This window comes from Squalius cephalus (genome assembly GCF_949319135.1).
Source record: "Squalius cephalus genome assembly, chromosome: 15".
In the NCBI taxonomy this organism is placed as follows: domain Eukaryota; kingdom Metazoa; phylum Chordata; class Actinopteri; order Cypriniformes; family Leuciscidae; genus Squalius; species Squalius cephalus.
In genome coordinates this window covers 13,258,314-13,280,968 of record NC_137136.1, presented here as the reverse complement: position 1 = coordinate 13,280,968, position 22,655 = coordinate 13,258,314, and the positions used below count along the sequence as shown (strand labels likewise).

Below are 22,655 nucleotides of genomic sequence, written 5' to 3'. Positions count from 1 at the left end.
AACTAGGCGTCAACAATTAAATAGGCAAATATAAGACTACATAAAGTGTCAGAAAAAAGAAAACTTGTTTTATTGTGATCTGTGATCAGTGAATGGTAATTGACCATTTTACATTTTCAGCAAATTAAATCAATTTTAGAAATAGTAATGTATTTAATGCGTGATGTGCAAAATATTTTTCAGACTATCTGAATGTGGTGATAGACGTAGGCCTAAAAACAGTTTGAAATCACCATGAAGTCTCAACTCATTTATCAAGGTAAGATAAACATGAACTGTAATCAAATAAAACTTTTATTATTTTAGCCAGTTTCCAAAACATCTGTTGCCTTGATGTAAACAAGAAGTAAAACCAAACACTGAAATAAAACTATTTAGACATTTAGTCAAAAACATAAAATTGCTAAAATGTGTACTAAAATTAAAATATTAATAAAATATTGTTACAGAAATGAATATAACACTGCACATTATGTTTGTATCTGAGGGTGTGGACCCCCTGCATTTGCTATGTGAGTAAAATGGCAGTTGAAAGATGCTAACCAAGCTAACTTACTAAAGGTGAGAAGTTGATTCTATATCCTAAAATGTTAATGTTTATCAATTATATGGAGAATGTTCTAGAAATGTAACACTCTTTTCTCCGACGTATTTTGTTTTGTTGCTCATGTGGATCTCTGGAAAGTTCATTCATCATTTCTCCTAATGTTTTTCCCCGCTGTGCCTCGATGTTAAACGGGGTCAGCCCTGTATGGGGTTCACTCTCTGATGTACAGAAGAAGAATGAGACGGGTCCCTCTCACTGGCATCAGGCCAAAGTTTGTGCGTATCATCTCACCAGGACATCAACCTTTCCTTTCTGCCTTACTGTTACAATAACATCACGGAAAATTAAACATTCTATGCAAACACAACTTCATTTTATAACAGAAGATAACCATAACGGCCAGGGATAACTCTGAACAGTCTTTGAAAATGACTTTTATTAAAACTGAAAACAAGTGGATGATTTATAATTAACTGCAACTTAGTGAATTTACTTCAACAACATTTTTTTACTAAATATTAAAAAAATGACACAAATACACAGAGAAAACAATATAGCAAGATTTGCTGGATAAGATCAAATATTTTGGCATCTTTGTAAAATCCCTGGCACAGTTTTCTTTTAAATCAGCTTAAAGTGAATTTTAAAATAAGCTGTACAATTACGAAGCACAATTAAATCTCATCTTTTCGTGTAATTTTTATCGTTTCCTGACAGATCCACTCTTCTTTTCCTCTGATTTCTGCTTTTTGACATCTTTCTTTCCCTTTGCTGCCAGATTCTCATAAACATCTTCATTTTTTCTGGGAAAAAAAGGGAAAAAAATCAGTATGACTGATTAGTCACTAACTTGAAGCAATTATTATAACCATCCCAACTTCTAGAGAAACAAACGAGAAGTCCACTGCAATGCTTGGATATTAACATTTTCATTTAAATGCAGTTAGATTTGAATATGTATAAAATCATACCATTATACTAAGTTGTTTTTAGTAAGTTCTCTTTTTTTTCTTTTTTTTTGCTGTTTACTGCAGTTTTAATGTTTTTGTCAGCAGCACATAAACCACATAAACGTGAGAAATAGAGACTTGCCACTGGACATTGTCCAGTGAGACTTAGTTCAACTCACGGTGATTTGAACAAGGTCGAGCTGAATCAATACAAGATCTGAGATAAAATGCCCTACTCAATCCATCTTTCTTTTTCAGTGGGATATTGCACAACGGTTTATAACTTACAAAAAGCTTGTATAAGCAGAATGGCCGTGTGACAGAGAGATCTTTGAACCACCTACTTAAGTAGTCATTGGTTTAGGGAAGATATGGGGACGTGAGAAGAATGTTTCCTAACGTTTGTGGGAGTATTTGGAGATACGCTACAATCTGAAGTCTCAGTTGCATACTCACTTTGCAGAGGCTTTGCGACTGGCTTTCTGGTGTTTAGACTGAATTGAAAGGTTTCCATATTCAGTTTCTGTTTCCTGTAGCAGAAAGTAAAAAAAAAAATAGAAAATCAATAGCAATACTAAATACAACCGATTGTATCCAGACAGAGAACTGGATACAAGTCTTATCTTCTTATTTCCAGTGTTGACTTTGATTAGATATCATGGGAAGCAAAAATTATTAAACACAAACCAAATGATTAATTTCCAGTGCAAACTTTCTGGCTTCATTTCCCTTTATTCCCTTAATTTCATTTCAAAACCCCCTCACAATGATCCTCAGCCATTTTCTTACCATGACAGCCTTTCGTGTGACCGTAGCCGAATCTATATACTGTAGCACAGCCAAGTAGATGAACTTGTACTGGGCTTCAGTTTGCACCATGCCAGACCGCTGGTCTCGAACCATCTGAATACACTTCTGGATGTCGATGTCACAGTCCAAACCTGACACAGACAACATCTTTAGAAACCTTAAACTATGTTTGATCCAAGATCTATGTTAAAGTACCACCCTGAGGTGTCCATGTGAAATGTGGTTGCAACAACTAAAAATAAGCCTATTATAAGATTATAAGACTAAGTATAATGATTTGTGTAAAAAAAAAAAAAAAAAACTCTATTGCTAAGCATATTAGCAAACCATATCGTTTATTCTAGAAAGCCTGGGGACATTCACAGGTTATAATGCTTTAATCAATGTGATTGCACTGCATCAACCCTAAGTTGCAATAAAAATGATGAATAATAATGAGTCTCCTGCTGAGAGAGCTGATCTGTGATCAGATTATCATTTTTCATGTCCTGATCTAAAATGAGTTTTGCCATGGCAACGTTCATTATTGTTTTGAGACAAAGATGAAAATTGACACTGTACTGACCCTGTCTCTAGAATGTGTATGTGCTTATTTAAAGTTGTAAACCTCTCATTAAGAGCTGGAATTTATTCAAAACTGCCCAGGATTTCCAGTGGCCTGTAAAAACATCTTAAATACACTCATTTCTCCACTGATTTGAGAATTTATATATTTAAGCATTTGGCTGACACTCATTCAAGGTATTCATTTAATGAGTTTATCCATTCCCTGGGAATCAAACCTATGACCTTTCATGTGATTTTCTCATAGAACAGTACCATGAAGGTATTACTGGTAACCAGTCAGTTGACGATAGCCGTTGACTTCCATAGTAGGGGAAAAAATACAATGCAACCGTCAACTGACTGGTTACCGACATTCTTCATAATATCTTCTTTTGTGTTCAGCAGAAGAAATAAACTCATGCAGGTTTGGAACAACTTGAGGGTGAGTAAATGATGACAAAATTTTCATTTTTGGGTGAACTATCCCTTTAAGTGCTTTTCTGAAGGGCACAATGGCTAATATCTTGTAATAGTTGGTGACTGAACCAGCAACCTTCTGGATTCCAGCCTGCTGACTTTAAAGCCTCACAGATATCAGTTTTTACACAGTAAAAAACAGGTTCAAAAACCTCAAAAGAGGGTAAACTCACCTTTAGCATCAATCGAATCTAAGAGCATGTCGATTACCACAATGGTTCCTGTTCGTCCAATACCAGCACTGCCAAAAACACATTGAGCAACAACACATTGAAACTATCTCTTCCAACTTGTAGAGGTCATGAAACACTGAATGCCCTATAGCACATGTTGCTAAAGAGTAAACAAACTATTCATTTAAAGGTTGTGGGAAGTGAGGGATCATGAGGAGTTCAAGCATGTACTGTGATTACAGTGGTGTGACTACTGTTCTGCTTAAACTTTTCAGCATGGATTACATGTCATGCCAAGAAATGACATGAAATGTAATAAACTGTTTTCTCGGTTATAAAATAAAATAAAATCATCTTAACTTTTTAGAACAATTTGGAGTGATCAGTCCAACACAAAAAGATAAATTATGTATTTTCCCAGTGATGGTTTTTGTGAAGCACAAAATAAGTGGCATTTAACCAATGAATGCTGTCCATAAAAAGTCAAGAATATTCAGATGTACACTCTTAAGGCCCGCTCACACCAGTTATGATAACTATAATGATACGGATAAAGATATATTTCTGTAAAAGAATAGCAGAGTCCATACCACAACTATTACGATAACGGCATAGAGAAACAATATTTTTGGAAATAACTTAAAGAGCTTGAGCATTTAAAGCGGCTTATAATAAACATAACAATATCACTTGTGTCGGTGTGGACGCTAATATAGTTATCTTTATAATTATCGTTCTTGGTGTGAACAGGCCTTTAGAATAAAAGGTTCAACGGGGCTCTATATAGAACCTAGGGTTCTTGACTCAATTTTAAAGAACCCTTTACCAAAAGTTTCTACATAAGAAGGAATGTCTTAAATGATTAATAATACTACTTAATAATACTTTCATGTTTAATATGTTATTTAAAAAAAATTCTAGGGATAAAGTATGTTTATGAGCTGTTTAATTGTAAAAAATTTATCAAAATAAAAAAATCATTAAAACAAAATGAGTTTATTAAAACTAAATCCATAAAATGATCCCATGATGGGAACCCCTAAAAGGTTCTATACATGACAGAATCCTTTAAGCTTCTATATAGAACCTTTTCTTCTAAGAGTGTATGTTTTATGGACATCTGAAATGGCATGGCATCTTGTGCTCATGAAGCCCCCAAGTGGAGGATGATGTTATTGTGAGTAAGTACCTGCAGTGGATGATCATGGGTGCAGATGAGGAGAGTTCGTTCTGTTTGATGTTGACCTGCTCCAGAAAGCTAAGCACTCCACCAGGCTCTTGCGGCACGCCGTGATCCGGCCAGCTCAAATACTGGTAGTGCCAAATGGTCCGAGCCGGCTCTTTCTGGAATCAGAATGGCAAAGAGAGAGAGAGAGAGAGAGTATACATGAAGGAAGAGAATCATCACAATGTGCAGTGCATTCATGCATTTATGCTTCAATGCCAATCAATCATCAATCGCTTTGTGCCACCTTTCCGGTTTAAGAAACATTTTTTACTTAATTAAAATGATATTGCCAACATAAAAATGTATTAAAATGTACATACTGTACATTTCTTAGTATTTCAAGGCACTCAAGCTTCAAGAAATCATTTCCTTCGTTTTACATCATGTGTTTTTGTTCTTGAATTTTTAAAAATCCTAAAGCTTATGACCTAAAGTGGTCTCACTTTTTTACCAGTTTATCTAACCATAATGCAATTGTGTTTTTCATAATAGAAAAGCCACATTTTAAAGACACAATACTGTTTTCTTTACACAGTTTTTATTGGAATCAAATCTATAGCATGAAATGGAATGGAATAAAATTAAATAAAAACTGCATATGTTAACATAATCTTCAGTTTTTAAAACAATTTGGAGTGACCAGTCCAACACAAAAAGATTAATTATGGTTTTTCCCAGTGACAGTCTTTGAGAAACACAAAATAAGTGGCATTTAAAGCAATCGATTGAAAGCTGAACCTTAAGTGTTGACCTTTTAATCTAACCATAATTCAACTCTATTTGTTAACAACAGAAAAGCCACATTTGAAAGACACAATACTATTTACTTCATAGTTTTATTTTTATATTATTGGAATCAAGGTGATGGTATGAGATGCAATGGAACAGAATGACATATAGGGACAGAATCTGGGCCACAGGTGCAGTGCACAGAAATGTGCTCACAGAGGTATTGAAAAGACTCTTTTCTCACCCGGTGCGTAGCTGTGAGCTCCATCACTCTGATCTTGTAATCGGTGGCATCCTTCTCATTCAGCAACGTCACTATATATCTGCCTAGGTCCTTTGACTCTCCCTCAACAGTAGGCCAGTATGGCACACACTTATTCTGCAGAGGTAACAAAAGATAAACCATGAAACGTAACATTTGAAGTCAGGAGATTTTCTATTTTTTTTTTTTTTTTTTTTTTAAAGCGAGGCTATAAAGATAGTTACAACATTTAATAATAATTGAAATAAAAAATACTAAATAAAACAATAATAGAATGAATTATTAACCGGATGAATGTTAACTAGTACTAACCCGTCCTTTCTCAACCTCCCTTGTTGTCATGACGATTACTCGTGACTCTTCTTGCCACACCATTTGCCAAAAATCGCCTACAGTCGTTGCGAGGCAGCCTTGACAAGCAATGTAAACTTTCTGGCTATTAATATCCATTAATTTGTTCTGTGAATGATGGAAAAGAGAGGGTTTAAACAAGACATTTTAAAGATGCGATTTGAGAGATTTATGATTATGTTGTGATTTATGTTGTGGACGTACTACAACATAGTTGGCATTGATGTAATCAGAGCCGACAACATTGGGATCACCGCTTTGCAGGATAACTCTGGTGTCATCAACTGAAAGGGGAAGAAATGGGAATGTTTATTATTTGTAAATAATAGCAAGATAGCCAAAACTTTGTGGACATCTCTTAAAATATATTTTCCATTTATAACTACTAAAGTTATATTTCATTTATTCATTTTTAAAAGAAATACTGCAGTGTGATCAGATTCATTGCTCACAGGGAAGGATGTTCTTGTATCGGTTTTTGCTTTTGTTTTCTGGTCTCATTCCTTCATCTCTGCTCTTCGTTACCTTAGTTTCCAACTTCTGCAGTGCCTGCAAGCCGAAAAACAGATTTATAGATCAAGAATAGAACAGACAGTAAGGGAAATTAAGACAGAAAGTACAATTACCACATCCTGCCTGTTGAGAGTGGCTCTGAACAACCGTTTGGCTCCTGTGGTCTAACCTTACTACGACCAGAGATCAGTATGAACGCACTAATTTTAGCAACAGTTGATTAAATTCATTTTGCCATCCGGTACCAAGTGTTATAAGTACAAAAAAGGCTGTAAAAATGCACAAATTGTCTTTAATCAGACCCATAACTCATGTAGATGATGCTGCTAAAACTGCTTTCGACAAAACACATACCTTCGACTTTGTGTCTTTTTGTCATTTATGTAAAAATGTAACTGTGTTTTTAAAAAGTAATAAATCAGTTATCTCATAAGATCTGATTGCTTTGGCAAAACAAAAAGTGGGCCAAAGGCAAACATGGATTATGTTGAGTGGGAAATAGACCCTCTGTTGTGGCCTAACAGACTACAGGCTGCTGTTAGGTGTGAACGGAATAACTCCAGCCCACAAACCCAAAACTACCACTGCGTGGGAATAACATACATATTTTTACCCAGGTAGGACTAATCTACGGAATTAAAATAAAATAAAATTTAATTTAATTTAATTTAATTTAATTTAATTTGGTGGGGTTTGGATTTTGTAAATGTGGTTTCTCCTGGGCAAGTTGAAACATTAATTGGTCAAGACTGAAATCAACAATACTGTTTAAGATTACACTTCAATAACATATTTCCAGTCAGCAATAAAATCTGATCATCTTTAAAATCTGTTGAGCTCAAATCACTATTTTTATTTTTGTGAGTGTGTGTATTTTTCAGGCTGGTCAAACTAATATGCAAGCGTGTTCTAATATAAAATCAGTTATTTTAACTGAAAAGCTGGAATTCCATATTAATTCTCCATGTATGTTTGTTTAAATAGCATATATAAAATAGTTATTTTCCAAATAAATCCCACAAAGAGCATATAAAATGTAGCTGTGATTCTAATGCATGAAGAACTTGGTGGTGAATAACCTTTAAACACGTCACTCACATCAAACTCTTCCCAGAACCCAGCTTTTATCTTTTTATCAGCCCCATCCATGTTCTCTCTCTCTGAGGTTTGGTCGAGCTGCTTTACTCTGCTCTCAATATCAGCTGCGTTCAACCTCGTGGAGTAATAAGGCTGGGGAAAAGAGAGGTGGGTAAACATCATGGGAGAAGAGCAAGACATACATCAAAACACCAGACAGACAGACAGAAAGGGCAAATATTAATCACAACATTAAAGGTGCTTCCCACAGTTCTATGTAATTTGCCATTTTGTCACACTATAAAGTACATTGCTCAGTTTCACAGATATTTTCCAGCCGTATCTCTGTTCAGCAGAACAGATGCTCAACATTTAGCCCCGCCCCTTTTCAGCGCTGCGCTCGTTGTCTTTTGACTTCCGGTCTGTATTTTCACAGTGATATTGCGTATTTATTAATGAGCGGCTCGTTTTAAAATCTTCCCGGTCTACTGACATTTGTTAAGACATCTGCTTTAAACATTACAATCCTCATGATAACTTTCGTTAACTTTACATTAAGTAAATCCACTTGAAAAGCTAATTACTCCTGGACAGCAATGCCATAGGAATATACAGAGCGACCGCAAAAACGCAAGTTCAAAGACAATGTTCTAAAGATGGCGGCACCTTCGTTTCTCTGGTGCATAAGGTCTATAAAAGTAATAGTTGATCACTATAACAGCAACTTATCCATATGATCACAAATAACAAAATCTGTTTTTCTTACATGGGTTTTAAAATCAAATCAGTTCAGCCAAATATCTCAACATCACAGTCAATTCCCACAGTGTTGTGGTTAATACCAGAAGCTGATTAGTTGCTAGTGTTCTTGTTGCACGCTTGCTTGACATTTAAGAGATTTATTTAACACATGTTGGTATGAACCCCCTGCCCAATATAAATGTTCTTTACCTGTTTGAGATAAACCATTGTCCCAGACAACTCCTCAATACCAGTGCGTTTGAAATGCTCCACGAGGTCTGTCAAATTGTCAAAAATATCTTTACCACCAACTGTGTAGCGGTCATTCTGAAAATAAACATGCATAAATTAAGAAATTAATCAGTCACTCGGTTTCCTACACAAGGGTAACACGAGGTTCAGTGGCACCTTAACTTGATGCCAAGGACCCCCAAATAATACTTATTATTAAAATAAAAAGAATAGACAGCTATGTATTTTTTGACACATTTATACTGTGTGATTTCACTGTAATCGAGATGGATGGATGGATGCTCTCATGTTCACACTGGTGTAGAAAATGTCCAAATATATTTTGTTTTAATCTTGCAAAGCATATTGGTTTTTATTAATTATTTTGCTTGAAAAGTTTGCTTATGCTATTCTTATTAAAAATGAATAAAGAACGGTCATTCAGAATTTACTTTTATTGTACAACCTGTGAGAATGTTCTATCATTAAACCTAAAATGCCATCACCAAAATGGCGACAGAAAGCTTTCTGTGTCTTTAAATCAGATTAAAAACAGAAGCTGTCCATTGGCAAGGGCTTACAACTTCTTGGATAAACTAGGGTTAACATAGGCTGGTTTAAGACGTTTTAGGCCTTAACTGCATTGTTTGGTTCTCTGAGCTGATTAGAACCGTCTTCACAGAACGCTGTTTGTTCTGTTAATCAGCTCACAGGGCAACAATGCAACGATGGCATTTTGTGCTCTTTGAACCTCACTAATGCACATACACATACGCACATACCAGTGGAATAAATTAACAATCGACAGGCAGTGCGCTGACCTGATTTTCCCTCTGTCATAATCTTCTACCATTCATTTAAACAGCACAATAGTGCTTATTTAGAGCCCTGAGAGGGGCATGACCACCCCCGCTACCATCCAACGCGCTGATGACTCAAAGTCCAGTTGTGTTTTTCAGGTAAGTGCAAATGTGTGTATTGATGTCAAACTGTGTGTACCATACCTTAAAAATACTATACTGTGCATATGCTTAAGTATGTCAAACATGCATATAGAAGTCTGTGTGAATGTGTACAAATGTCATTCTGTGTGTACGTGTATATATTTCATGTTATGCAGGTAAAACTTTTTTTAGTATTTTTGTTATTTACTAAATTTATGAAAATAATTCCACTCAAACAACGTGTTGTTGATAAAGATGCTAAGATCTATACAAAAGTACATATTCAGCTAAATAAGCCAAGTGTACAGTGCCCTCTGGAAGTATGTAAACTGTCTGAGAGAGGTTGAGAGGTTTTTAACAATATCAGCATAAATCATATTTAATTTGTGATGGCTTTGCATTGAGAAGGGACAACACAAAAAAATTAAATATACAAAATCATTAAATAAAAAAAAATAATTCATAACAGAAAATACTTATACTTTCTAAATACTAATACTTATGCATTGCAAATAGTATTTAATCGTTTATTGCTAATCCTAAATAATAACTGCAAGTTAATACACAAACAAATAAGGATTTGTGTTGATATTGTCCAAAACCCCACTTTTGAAACCTTTTCAAGAGGAAGTGCAACTAATTATTAGACTTGAAACAAGGTAATGAAGTAACATATTCTATTTTCACGTTCATTATAGGTACTTGCTGTTAAAATTAATGCAGAACACTGACCTCTTTTGACTCACAACAATCATACATGTATGAGCACATGCACTTACGTTGCACATGATCTTGATATGGGAGACCTTCCTACCAACACTGCTCATATCACCGGTGAGAGCAGACAGGACAAAGTCTCCCGGTTTAGAGAGCGACTCCCTAACCAGGAACGTCCCGGGCTCATCGCGCTCACGGAGCAGCTTTTCAGCGTTAGGACCCGACAGGTGGCCATGGTACCACCTGAAGATACAAATGCAAAAGGGAAAAAAGTCATTGTGAAGTTTAGATTCCTGTACAGTAATAGATGTTCTAGATGTTAATAGTACATCATAGTTAATGTTCTATTAACATAATTAATGATGTTAATAGTAGCCTAAAACATAGAAATGTACGTCTCTGACACACATAAACCTGACAGTCAAGGTATTTAAAGTATGATAGTGCCTAAAAATAAAATAAAACTAGGGCCAATGCAGCTGCACCACAAACCACTGCAGCCATAAACAAAAACAAAAACACAGTGTGGCTGAACATTTATGTCACGTATGCATTTGCAGTTTGCGTATATTTATTAGCAATTCTGAATCGTGACGCAAAAGTATGGTGGTCCTCACGCTCTAGCATACTAAAATGTGTACTAACAATTGGACTCAGTTCTCAATTTCTACATCTCAGCTTCCTGTACTGCGGTCGGAAAATTTTCTGATGACAAGATTTCTTGACTCGAGACTTTGGTGTATTTTTAGCTTGTCCTTCCTTCTCTGTTCTCTTGAGAGAGAGAGAAAACGCTTGCTAAATCGCCCTTCTGGGGGTTCTTCCATGATTGCTCTCTGTCAACTACAACCGGTGTTTTAGTTTGTATGATTTTGATCCCTCTTAATAATTATAATGAAAAAAATAGTTTTATTCCATTTTTAAATAAAATGAATAATTATTTTTTTTAAATTGTATTATATTTTTAAATAAAATTATATTTATGATAAACAACTTGACCACTAAAGTTCAATTTCTACATTATATATATATATATATATATATATATATATATATATATATATATATATATATATATACAATTATTCTGTGATTCTTAAGTTCTCTGTCTTTGCTAAAATTATACATAATACTAAAAGTAAAGCCTAAGAGTGACTGGACACATTTCAACTAGACATCTCTCTTATTATTAAGACACTATGTCATGCAAAAAGATGCCTTTTTGTTTATAATCAGCAATAATATTTTCAGTGCATCTCAGTCCTTTATGAAGGGATCTTGATCTCTGCTCTTTTATGTTTTCAATTTAAGACTGGACTTGTGATCAAAGTTCCATGCATTATCAATGCAACTAACTCTGGCATTAAACATTTCACAAGCAATCAGATACGGTAATGTATGGTAGCACATATATATTTGGCGTGTTGTCAGAGGGGAGGGTTTGGCCTGAACCCAGAGTACTCCTGCCATCCTTGACTGGGACAGGAACCAGCCAAGAGTGAGGCATTGGGATGGCGGTGGGATGCTGCAAAACTGTCATGGGACAGAGGTGAGGGAACGCTATATATACAGGCCTTTTCTCGCAGATGGATCACCTCATCCCGAACTTTGTTAAATAAACTTCATTTAATAATAAATGTGAGTCTCAAATGTATATACATTACACAATCTGTCATTGCAAATTCTCTTCCAACTCTATCACAACTGACGTGACAGACTTGAGAATATCATCTCTCACCACATAGAAACAGCATCATGCAGACTTGATGTGCTGTGCGTATGTATTGTGAGTCTTTGGTGACTATTTTCTACTTTTGAAAGACAATTATGATGAAATAGCATTATAAATTCTGCTCTTTTAAAAAATGAAGCCTCTTTTATACGTGCGAAGACATGCTCATCCTAACTAAGAAACCGTGGTTATACATAGCTGTTATAAATTTCCTCTGTAAACTCATAATAAAGTCACTTTAAAGGGGATAATTTGCCCTTACAATGAAAGTCAGTGGGGTCCGAAAGTCCACTGGCTTTCATTGTATGGACAAAAACAGTAGAATTCTTCCTCAAACATACATTTTTGTGTCGTGCAGAAGAAAGTAAGTCATAGGGCCTGTCATTTTGCTATCAAAAAACATGAGATGCAGGTCAGGGGAACGACTAAAAGTGCAAGGTTTAGAGATGTTTTTTTTAAAGTTGAACTTCTTTTAACTTGAGTGTCGTGTTTTAGAATGCTGTGTCATGCGAGACAACGCAAAATACGCAAGTTGTGAGCGCAACGGTTAAAGATGTCCGTGTATGCGTTTACATTGAAAAACAATGGAAAAGTAGCGCAGTGGAATGGAAAAATGTGTTCGGTGTGGATGTGACCTCGGTATGCATACTGCATGTTTTCTGTCCGTTAAACAACAACATCCATCAAAGAGTTATCATCAGCATGACCAAAAAAGAGAAAAATAGACAGAAGGGTGGGGGACAGAGAGTGAAGAGAGACAGTAGAGAGATGAAGGAAGGGCTGAATGGGTCTGGTCACTGTTTGCAAATGTGTCAAAACTAAAGTTTCCAACCGCAGTTGAGAAGAGGAAGTCAGACACATGGCAGAGGAAGGCGTAGAATGTGTCTGCAATTCAAGGTGCTTCAACATGAAATAAGGAGCTTAAATTAAATTCACTGACCAAGATGGTGACACTTCAGGATCAAAAAGGCCACAATGAATTGTGGGATTCAAAATCTAATTTGAACCTGGAAATAAACACATTTTAGCATTTAACAACATTATGAATGAATAAAGAAAAAGACTTTGCACATTACCAAGTCTCTAATCAAATTTGTGACATTGATAATGTGAGGATATTTGCACAGCTGGACAGGTGGTCTTGCTTTTATCGAAGCACAAGATGTTCTTTGGATCAATGTGGACAGTATCATTTGTGGAGCTCTGAGCTCATGCAACTCGAGTGCTGCTGTCAAATCAAAAAAGGGATGAACTAAATACAACGATACTCTAAAATTCAATTTAACATTTGACTCAAATTGGTATGCTGGTAATAATATAATATAATATAATATAACATAACATTTTATTGAAATTTGAATTTGTAATTGAAAAAAGTAGGCTACATTTTTCTAGCAGTCTCATACATTTGCACTGGCAAATATTTACTTTAATTTGTTAAATTTATAAATTATTTATAATTATTATAATTTAATTATAATAATTCACTTTACCTTACACTGCATTAATCATTAGATTAATGATCATTAGATTAATCAGCTGTATTTTTTGTTTAGCCAATCTTAAATTCAGTCTTTTTATTTTAATTCAGTCACTTTTTTCTGTCTTATACTGTATATGTATGTTAAAAACATTCATCTGAAACCCTTCACCCCATATGTGTTTGTTTTTTTTGTTTTTTTTTTTTTTGCACCAAAAAAATAATTTGTGCATGCACACAAAAGAAAAAGAGACAGACAGAGTGGAAAAAAAATCCAGATAAGGTGCATTTTCCAGTGCTTGTCATTCATGCACCTACAGTACACGTGTATCTTACACCGTGTCCTAACCAGATGCGATGCGATAAGATTCCAGTGACAAATAATTTCTGTCCACACTGGACAAATCATGGTTAAAATCATAGACAGTATATAAACGGTCAAAATCAAACAAAATCAGCGTGTGGGCGGAGTCTCGCGGCAAGTGCACAGCTTACATCTTGGCGGCACTCGCAAGTAAATAGAGAAGTAGGCTACATAATCAAATTCACAAATATTACACCATTTAAATATTATTTAAAAAATACATAGGCTGAGTTACTTAAACAATCTTTGTCAAAGAATACACTTTTGTTCACCGTTTGAACGTTCTTGTTTCCATTTGTTTAATTTCAAGATCTGAGGTGAACTATCGATTGTTGCTTTTACAGCTACAAAGCTGGGAGCACTAAATGATATTCAAAGTCGCAATGCATGCTTTTAAAATTAAATAAAGCACATAAACAATACCTGAGATTATCATCATTTTCACAATTTGTGTTTGTTGTTCCAGCCGCGACGTCGCAGAAAAATAAAAACCGTTTCTAATAGAATCGTCGCGTCGCGTGGCGCCGTCGTGGCTGCCAAAAACTCTAAATAACATGGACAAGATACCCTTTTATGTCGCGTCGCGTCGCGTAAACTTATGATCAGCAATGCTGATTCAGGATGTTGTGTAAGCAGGATAAACTGATATAGGCTACAGTTTAAAGTTCTTAAATTGTGTGGTCAGATAGTATTAGAATCTGCAGCAGACTGATTTAGAATATGTAAATTTGGTGTAATCGTAAAGCAAAAGAGACCATGTTAAATGATTTATACTTGCTGATCATGGTAACACATCTCTTGCTAAATTAAGTGAATCTGCTGCTGTTGGGAATTTCAACTCTTTATTTATAAAGATTAATGTCAGCGGTGGAAGATATTTTGGAGGTTTATATCAAGTTTTGTTCCTCAGTTTCTGATGTAACTGAAAGTAGAATGTGGAAGACTTCCATTGTGTGATAAAATGACAGATCATGTGACACTTTTACCAAATCAATAGCCTACATCAACAGCAGGGACAGACATTTTGTCTTATTGCACAATTTTACAATGGCAATATCACAGACTTCCAGAAACTGCATACATTGTAGATCATTCCACTCCATAACAATTTTTCCACTAATTTGCCATTGATATTTTGCCATGTAGCAACCAGTGTTGGGGAAGCTACCGGTCAAGCTTCAATTTGTTTTTGTTTTCAAATAGTTAAACTACAGACAAACTACTAATGTATCTAATTTTTGTTTACATGCTAACAAAAGTGGCTAACTACACAACTTAAATGTAATTAGCTTCTATTTGTTAGTATCTTGGTGTAATGTAGCTAAAAAGCAATACATGCTATTTGAAGTAGGTATCCACACTAGTTACTAACACAAAAAGCTAATTACATTGAAGCTATATAGTTAAAACAAAATTGTTAGCTTGTAGTGCAGCTAGTATAGTATTTATTTACCACAAATCAGTTGAAGCTTTCAGTTAGCATGACAGCATATGAACAGATACCATTTACATAAAATACCACTGCTAAACTACAAAACTCCCAAACACTTCTCCAAAAGTGCAAAGCAGCAAAACGTCCTTCACTGATAACAACACTGTATATTAGTTGTAAAATATAAAATATGTAAATTCTTAGCCTTATTAGGCAAATGACTGAGTTTCCCTGTCTTAGATATTCCTTAAAAAGACCAGTAAAGCCAGTGGATATGTTTACATGGACAGCAATAATTTGACTACTGGGTCCACTGACCATGGCATAAGTCTGAATATAAATGTGCAAACATAAATTTCCAAATACCCAAATACCGTAGCACTATGCGTATCTGTATTAAGCTTAACATCGAACAATGAAGCTGCATAATGCGAGACATGGAAATATCACATTCTGACTTTGACCTTTTGAGTTTTTAACAATTTTTTTTTTTTTTTTTTTTTTTTGACTAAACTTTACCTTCTAGCTATTGGGGAAAAAAATAAAAGCCTAACTTTATAAACAACTGCAACTGCCATGATTGCAACCAGAATGATAAATGTTACATATTTGAATATAATCAATATCAGAAAATAATGCATCTACTGTATTTGTGGAGGATATGGTGTTGTAAAAGCGAACAGTAAATACCTATGTGAACATTATAATCAGAATGTTTTATATGGTCATGACAGGAGTTAGGAAAAAAATTTAACTGTTCATACACAAGGTTAGTAAGTGTTTTTATCATTTTAACACAATTTTTATAGAGCAGTATGTGCATTGGCAAAATACAGATGAAACTCGTACTGTAATGGTAATGATGTATATCAGTCTCACAAATAATTTAGATCAATGGCATCCCCAAAATCAAATAATCAGCAGCTTGTAATAGTTATTTGCTTCAGTTAGTTTTGTAAATAAGCCGACCTCATCAGGATACAGGGTCAAATATGATGGCTTACCTCTCAGTGGTGGGATCAGAACAGTTTAAGGGGTATTTGAGCTCAATAACGGTCCCATCTTTATCCTGTAGAGTTCCATGATCTCCAGTGTAGTACTCCACCAACTCAGCTAACGTAGCAAACTTCTCCCCACCGTAAAGGTCATAATAGTCACCCGTGTTCTGAATCCTAATATGCGTGACTATTTCCCCCACTCTGAGAGAAAGAGGTAGAGAAGGAAAGAGGATTGAAGATGTACCATTCTCAGTAAAATTAAATTTCTGTTTATTGGCTTACTATTAATCAGCTAGAACATGCATGGCATCTCAATTAGGACCCTATACATAAATGAGTCGTTTCTTTCAGAGGGAAAATTCAACAACATCAGGACGTAATGTCGCAGGAAATGGAGTAATAGTAACTTCACAAAGTGTGTAGAAATTGTATGTGAGCATGTAGTAATGACTTGACTTGAAGGCTTATTCACAAAGGATCGCAGTAATATTTGTATTTATTACCCCAATTCTGTTTCCTCAGGCTTGCAGTTTTAGCTTCCTGAGCTTGAAGGATTCAATACCTTCTCAAAAAAATAGCTATGTTCAAGTATGCCAGTAAACCAACTTTGGTTATGTGATTTGGAACTGTGGTGCAGTAAATAGGACACATTCTAGTGACATATATGAGGAGGACTTACAGGAATGCAGGTTCAAATCCGACCCGATCTGAGTCATTCCCATTCCCTTTCTCTGTCTTTACACTGTACTGTCAGCTTTATAATAGCATATTAATTAAAGGCTTAAAAGCCTGTATAAAAAAATAAAAATCAAAAAAAGATAAATGGAATTTATGATTTATGAGTGACACTTAATTTCCATTATTGTTGTTAACATTGTAATTTTATTATATTGTAATAAGGGTTAATAAACTACAAATGTTGTAAACAAATAAAGGTGCCTTCATAAAAGCATGACATACTGTATTTTCAATTATTAAACATGGAAGATTTATTCTAGGCTGCATGCAAATATGAAAACATGCAAATTTAAACAAGTATTATTGAAATTGCTCTACATATGTTTATCTGTATAGGACAGAACAAAATAGAATAGAATATAAGTCAGTGTAATTGTCAGAATCGTAAGGTTTTTGACATTCTCTTTGCCCTTTAAAAATAAACTGACATTAGGCTGGCATTTAGAAACACCGAATCATCACGTGACAACATCGCAGACAATTCTACTAATCAGCCTATTGATGTTGTTCATCATTAAGTAGATCATTTTTATACAAAGTAGAATTGACAAAAATAGACTCATTGAATGTCTGAAGCATATTTTACAGTCTATATATAAATCAAATGAATTAGGTTTATGGATATAATAAACACACAAATAAATGCGTGAATTATTGTATTGTTATGTAAAGTGAACTGTAGGTAGCAGGTGCATGAATAAAAGAAAAATAGAGAGAAGAAAATAGAAACAAAAGATTGTTTAAGAAAGTACATTAAAATTTGTTGACTGCATGAAAATAATTTAACATCAGAAAACCACAACCCACACCAGCGCTTCTGAAAAATACAAGACAAAAGTGTGACGGACAAAACACAAATACAGAATCAAATTAACCCAACAAATAATTAAATGTTAATGCGCTCATTGTGTGTGATGTCTGCCTAGAGAGAAAAAACTGCTTGTTATCTATTCCAAAAAAATCTAATAATTGGTTTGAAGAGTTTATAAATGTTGTCTGACAAGCTCTAGAACTAAACACGGTCAGAATCAGAGGAACAAAGACGAGTCTCAAACCAGTCTAATGCAGAAACATTCAGTAAAATGTTTTTTAAGCCAACACAGAAAGGGTTCTTTTCATAAATAGAGCTGATAGTCTTGGAAAGAAGTGAAGGCTATCTGTCACCCAATCTGACCTCAGCTTATCCTCAGAACCAAATTTTCACCTCTAAATGACGACAGAAAGTTGCTAAAAAAGGACATTTTATCATATCATCAAACAAAAAAAAGTGCTGTACCTAACAGACAGGGAGAAATCGCCAACATTCTTCTTGCTGGGTCGGGCCAGGAAGCTGCCATGGACGCCTCGGGTCTTCAAAACGGTCTCTGCGTCTATTCCAGACAGATCTCTGTGGAACCACCTGGTTAACATGTAAATGAGCATCTGTTAATATGATAATAATATTACATTTTACATGAGTGCCATCACACGAATAGTACAACATATCGTACGTAGACAACTGTACGCAAGCCAAATATTTAATAATTAAAAGAAGTTCATTTAAAAAAAAAGAAAAAAGAATAAATTTTGTTCAAAATGAAAATAAAAACAATATTTGGACAATTTGTGGCAGTCAAATGTTAGTGTAACATTTGCATAGTTGATGTGATGAACTGCACCTGTGGTTTAGAACACCTGTGTGGACTAGAGGGGAAACTGACTTCATACATCTACATCTTGGTTGGTAAAAATTGAACTGCAAAAATGGCTCAGAAAAATGAAATTAGTTCTGAGAAAATCATAATTTGATCCAGCTGATTTCAAATTTTGTTATGTATTGCATTCATGCATTTATAAAAGGGTCCAAATACTGTTTAGGCTGTGTGCGTGTGTTTGTGTGTGTGTGTGTGTGTGTGTGTGTGTGTGTGTGTGTGTGTGTGTGTGTGTGTGTGTGTGTGTGTGTGCTTGTGCGTGTAGTGGAGGCACAGAGCTGTTCAAAAGCAAATGTTTTCATTTATAATGCTGTATAATAATCATTCATGGCACGGTGAAGCACATGCAAAAACAAGCACACTCTACCAAGGCCTACCAAACCACCAAGTGCATTTGCAGAAATGCACATTCACGCAAAGGCACGCATCAACATAAATACACGGTGCACTTTGCAGTTGCATTCACACATATAAAAAAAGCTTTTTTACACATACTGCAAAACGCACAGATAAGGGTCTAAGAAACCAGAGTAGCAAAAACTGAAAAAAGGGAAGAAGTTGAACAAGATTGGAACAAGAGAGTCTCAACTTACCGAACCATCTTCCTATTTCAAATGTTCCTCTTCCAGTCGAAAAGAAAAAGAATTGAATGCACATTAATATTGTAATAAATAAGATACATGTTTAAACATAATCCAGAGCTGTAAAGAACAGTCTTCTTCTCTTTGTGTCATACGTCTGCACTCATCCTCTACTTTTCCATTTGCCTCCCTCCTTCTATAACCTGTGCATTGACATCCCTCCACACAACCAACCACAGCCCATAATCATTAGTCTACCGGCATCATACCTGCCCTCTCTGCTTCTCCTCTCTCGAAACGTAAACAGTGTTTTTGGTGCTTTGAAGAGCAGGTCGTCCTGACAGTGTATATAAGCCTGTTGTATGTCCCTCCCTCTCTCACTCTCTCATGCACTGTTACAAACTCCTTCCTTCCTTTTTGTGGCTTGTTCATAAAACAGTGAAAGCAACAAGAGAGATAGAGAAAGATCCTGAGATGGCAGATTGATTTCCTGGTTCTTCAAGTACTTTTAGTCAAGAACTAATCCAGACAAACGTCCAGCTCACCATTTGAAACTAAAAGAGACAAATAGGGGAACTAACAGGCTGAGCAAACTATCAAAAACAACAATGAAATGCAAATTACCTTCATTTAGAGCTTCTGAATGTACTTCTCTTGCTTCCTATCATTTATGCCTTTTTCTCGCAGGTTGATTTGTTGATTTCACAGGTTGGTGTCAGTCTGACAGTTAAAGTCCATTTTGTTTAGTGTACATTGCACTTCCTTGTTTCCAGACTTTCACCTCACAGAGAGAGAGAGAGAGAGAGAGAGAGAGAGAGAGAGAGAGAGAGAGAGAGAGAGAGAGAGAGAGAGAGAGAGAGAGAGAGAGAGAGAGAGAGAGAGAGAGAGAGAGAGAGAGAGAGAGAGAGAGAGAGAGAGAGAGAGAGAGAGAGAGAGAGAGAGAGAGAGAGAGAGAGAGAGAGAGAGAGAGAGAGAGAGAGAGAGAGAGAGAGAGAGAGAGAGATGTATGTTATGGTTTGTTAACTGCATAATTTACACAATTATTACATAAAAATGGCCTAAGGTGTCTTATATAAATAGCCAATGTACCACAAGGCCGCATGGTCATTAAAATAAATAAATAAATAAAAAGTTAAGTGCCATATTTAACATGCTTAATTTAAAAAAAAAAACTTAATTTTGATAAATTACACACGAAAATTGGGGTCAGTATGATTTTATTTAATGCTTTTTAAATAAATATCTCATGCTCACCAAGGCTGCATTTGTGTTTACAGTTCTACTAACAGTAATATTATGAAAAATTATTACAATTTAAAATAACTGTTTTCCATTTTAAAATATTTTAAAATGTCATTTATTCATGTGATGGCAACGCTGCATTTTCAGTAGCCATTATTCCAGTCTTCAGTGTCACATGATCCTTCGAAATCATCCTAATTTACTTAATTTGTGTTCAAGAAACATTATCACAGTTAAAAAAAAAACAGTTGTGCTGCGTAATATTATTGTGGAAACTCAAACTGATACATTTTACTTCAGGATTCTTTGAATAGAAAGTTCAGAAGTACAGGATTCATTTGAAATCATTTTGTAACAGTCTTAATGTGACTTTTGATCAGTAATGCATCCTTGCTGAATAAAAGCATTCAATTCGTACTGACCTCAAAAATACCTTTGCCTGACAAAATTGAATAGGCCTACACGTTAAGATCGTAAGTCTATCCAGAAAGGGAGATTATTTTTGCCTTGCAAATTTTATTCGTCTAGCTTCTAGGCTGCAGCTAACATTTGAATACAGGCAAAGTCCAAGATCCAGTTTCACGATACCACATCATAAAATGTTTGGCTCTTTCTATAGTTAACACTAACTTAGAAACCATTTTACAAACACACAGCCAGATAAAAAGGTATTTAGCAGCAACTGCAGGTGTGTGTTCAGTAAGGAAGATCAAACATATTAAAACTAATCACACATTTCTGGAAACACCTTGCCATTTGACAGGTGGTCAAAACAGAATAATACATCTTACATTGGTTTGTTTTTTTATCACAGGATCCAAAAAGCTAGACCATCTTCTAAATAATTTTTTAAAATATATTTCTAAAAAATAATTCAAAGTTCATCCTTCTCAAGTTAATCTACACTGACAAAAACAAAACATTCCATAGTAAAGTTCTCCATGTTTTTGTATTCTTTGATTATCAGTCCACAAAATAGATCAGTATATAGAAAGCCAAAAAATGAAACCAATGTACAATATGTTAGTGAAAAGGCAAGTGACACCACATAACCCATCTTTTGAGATAAACTAAAAAAGGTAGAGGAAAAAGATCAAGTTAGAAACGGATGCATTTTGCACACGATTATAGAAAGGTCAGAAAACTGTCCCTTACCTACATGACATGCTTTTGTCCTCTTCGGATTAATACTTGGTTGTATACACGCGCGCGCACACACACAGTGATACAATGTCAAGTTCTGCTTTTGGATGAAACGGATCAAACATCATTAACATTTATTGATCTAATAACGTGCAAAGTGAAGGCTTGACTAACTAAACTAGACTTCGCGTGTCCTCTTTTCCAGTCTTCCTTTCCCAAAGCATATTTGCTCCGATAAGTTATCTGCCTCCACCCAACCATTTTAGTTAATTGTCATAATTTCCCCATCCTGTCTTCTTGTTGTCATTCATTAACTCATGCTTTCTCTTTGCACTATCCTCTGCTGTTCTCCCCTTCCATGTAACCCCTCAACATGATTGGTACTTTTACACAAGCATCCAAATAATCCATTTATAATCAGATTGAGAAGTCTTCATCTAAACACCTCAATCAATCCATTTGAGCTCAATTCGAATAAAATTTCAATACAATAGACAGGGCAGAAAGGGAATGTTTAGCCATGTAAACTCATGAATCATACGATTTTCCAAAATGGATTTGGAATCAAAAATACCTGCACACCTGGTCAGTTCCGTGATGCGTACGTTTCTATACGTCTTACGAACTGGTGAGTAGAGGAGACTGAATATTTTCTACATATTTCCTAAAAAAAAACAAAAAACATGTAGCATGTATAAAAAAAACTTGGCAAGCTACTCCTTAATAAAGAGACAACACTCTGCACGCTTAAGTTACCTTTTTATTGCAGGTCTGAAAAAACAAACAGAAGACATAATAACAATAACAGGGCAACAACGATAATTACAAAGTGAGATATTCAAAACTCCTGAAAGTGTAAAATTAGACGTTAAATAAACAGCTGCATTTTTTCACCTGTGCTAGGGGGATTTTGTCTTCTCTTTTAGGAAAAAGAAACCGTGGCGTACTCTCTTATTACATT

The 22,655-nt window shown here is 35.1% G+C and overlaps 1 protein-coding gene across 5 annotated transcripts; it reads right to left on the bottom strand.

The window, feature by feature from the left end:
• Positions 1-43: 43 nt before the first annotated feature.
• On the bottom strand, positions 44-22,315 carry ptpn6 (protein tyrosine phosphatase non-receptor type 6; the record flags this gene model as incomplete). Of its 5 annotated transcripts, none has more annotated exons than XM_079894511.1 (17): positions 44-1,350; positions 1,954-2,027; positions 2,287-2,438; positions 3,504-3,571; positions 4,693-4,847; positions 5,705-5,839; positions 6,035-6,181; positions 6,278-6,357; positions 6,526-6,622; positions 7,685-7,816; positions 8,615-8,731; positions 10,359-10,539; positions 16,306-16,500; positions 18,314-18,436; positions 19,322-19,350; positions 19,579-19,732; positions 19,934-20,080. In XM_079894511.1, 15 exons carry the CDS (start codon positions 19,327-19,329, stop codon positions 1,248-1,250), a joined length of 1,767 nt encoding a protein of 588 aa, XP_079750637.1. In that variant the 3' UTR covers positions 44-1,247. The 5 variants fall into 5 exon arrangements, with proteins under 5 accessions (XP_079750637.1, XP_079750636.1, XP_079750639.1 ...); XM_079894513.1 differs by lacking the exon at positions 19,579-19,732 and adding an exon at positions 22,269-22,315 and having other exon boundaries at positions 48-1,350; positions 19,934-20,090; XM_079894512.1 differs by lacking the exon at positions 19,579-19,732 and adding an exon at positions 21,707-21,916 and having other exon boundaries at positions 48-1,350; positions 19,934-20,090.
• Between the last annotated feature and the right edge of the window lie 340 nt (positions 22,316-22,655).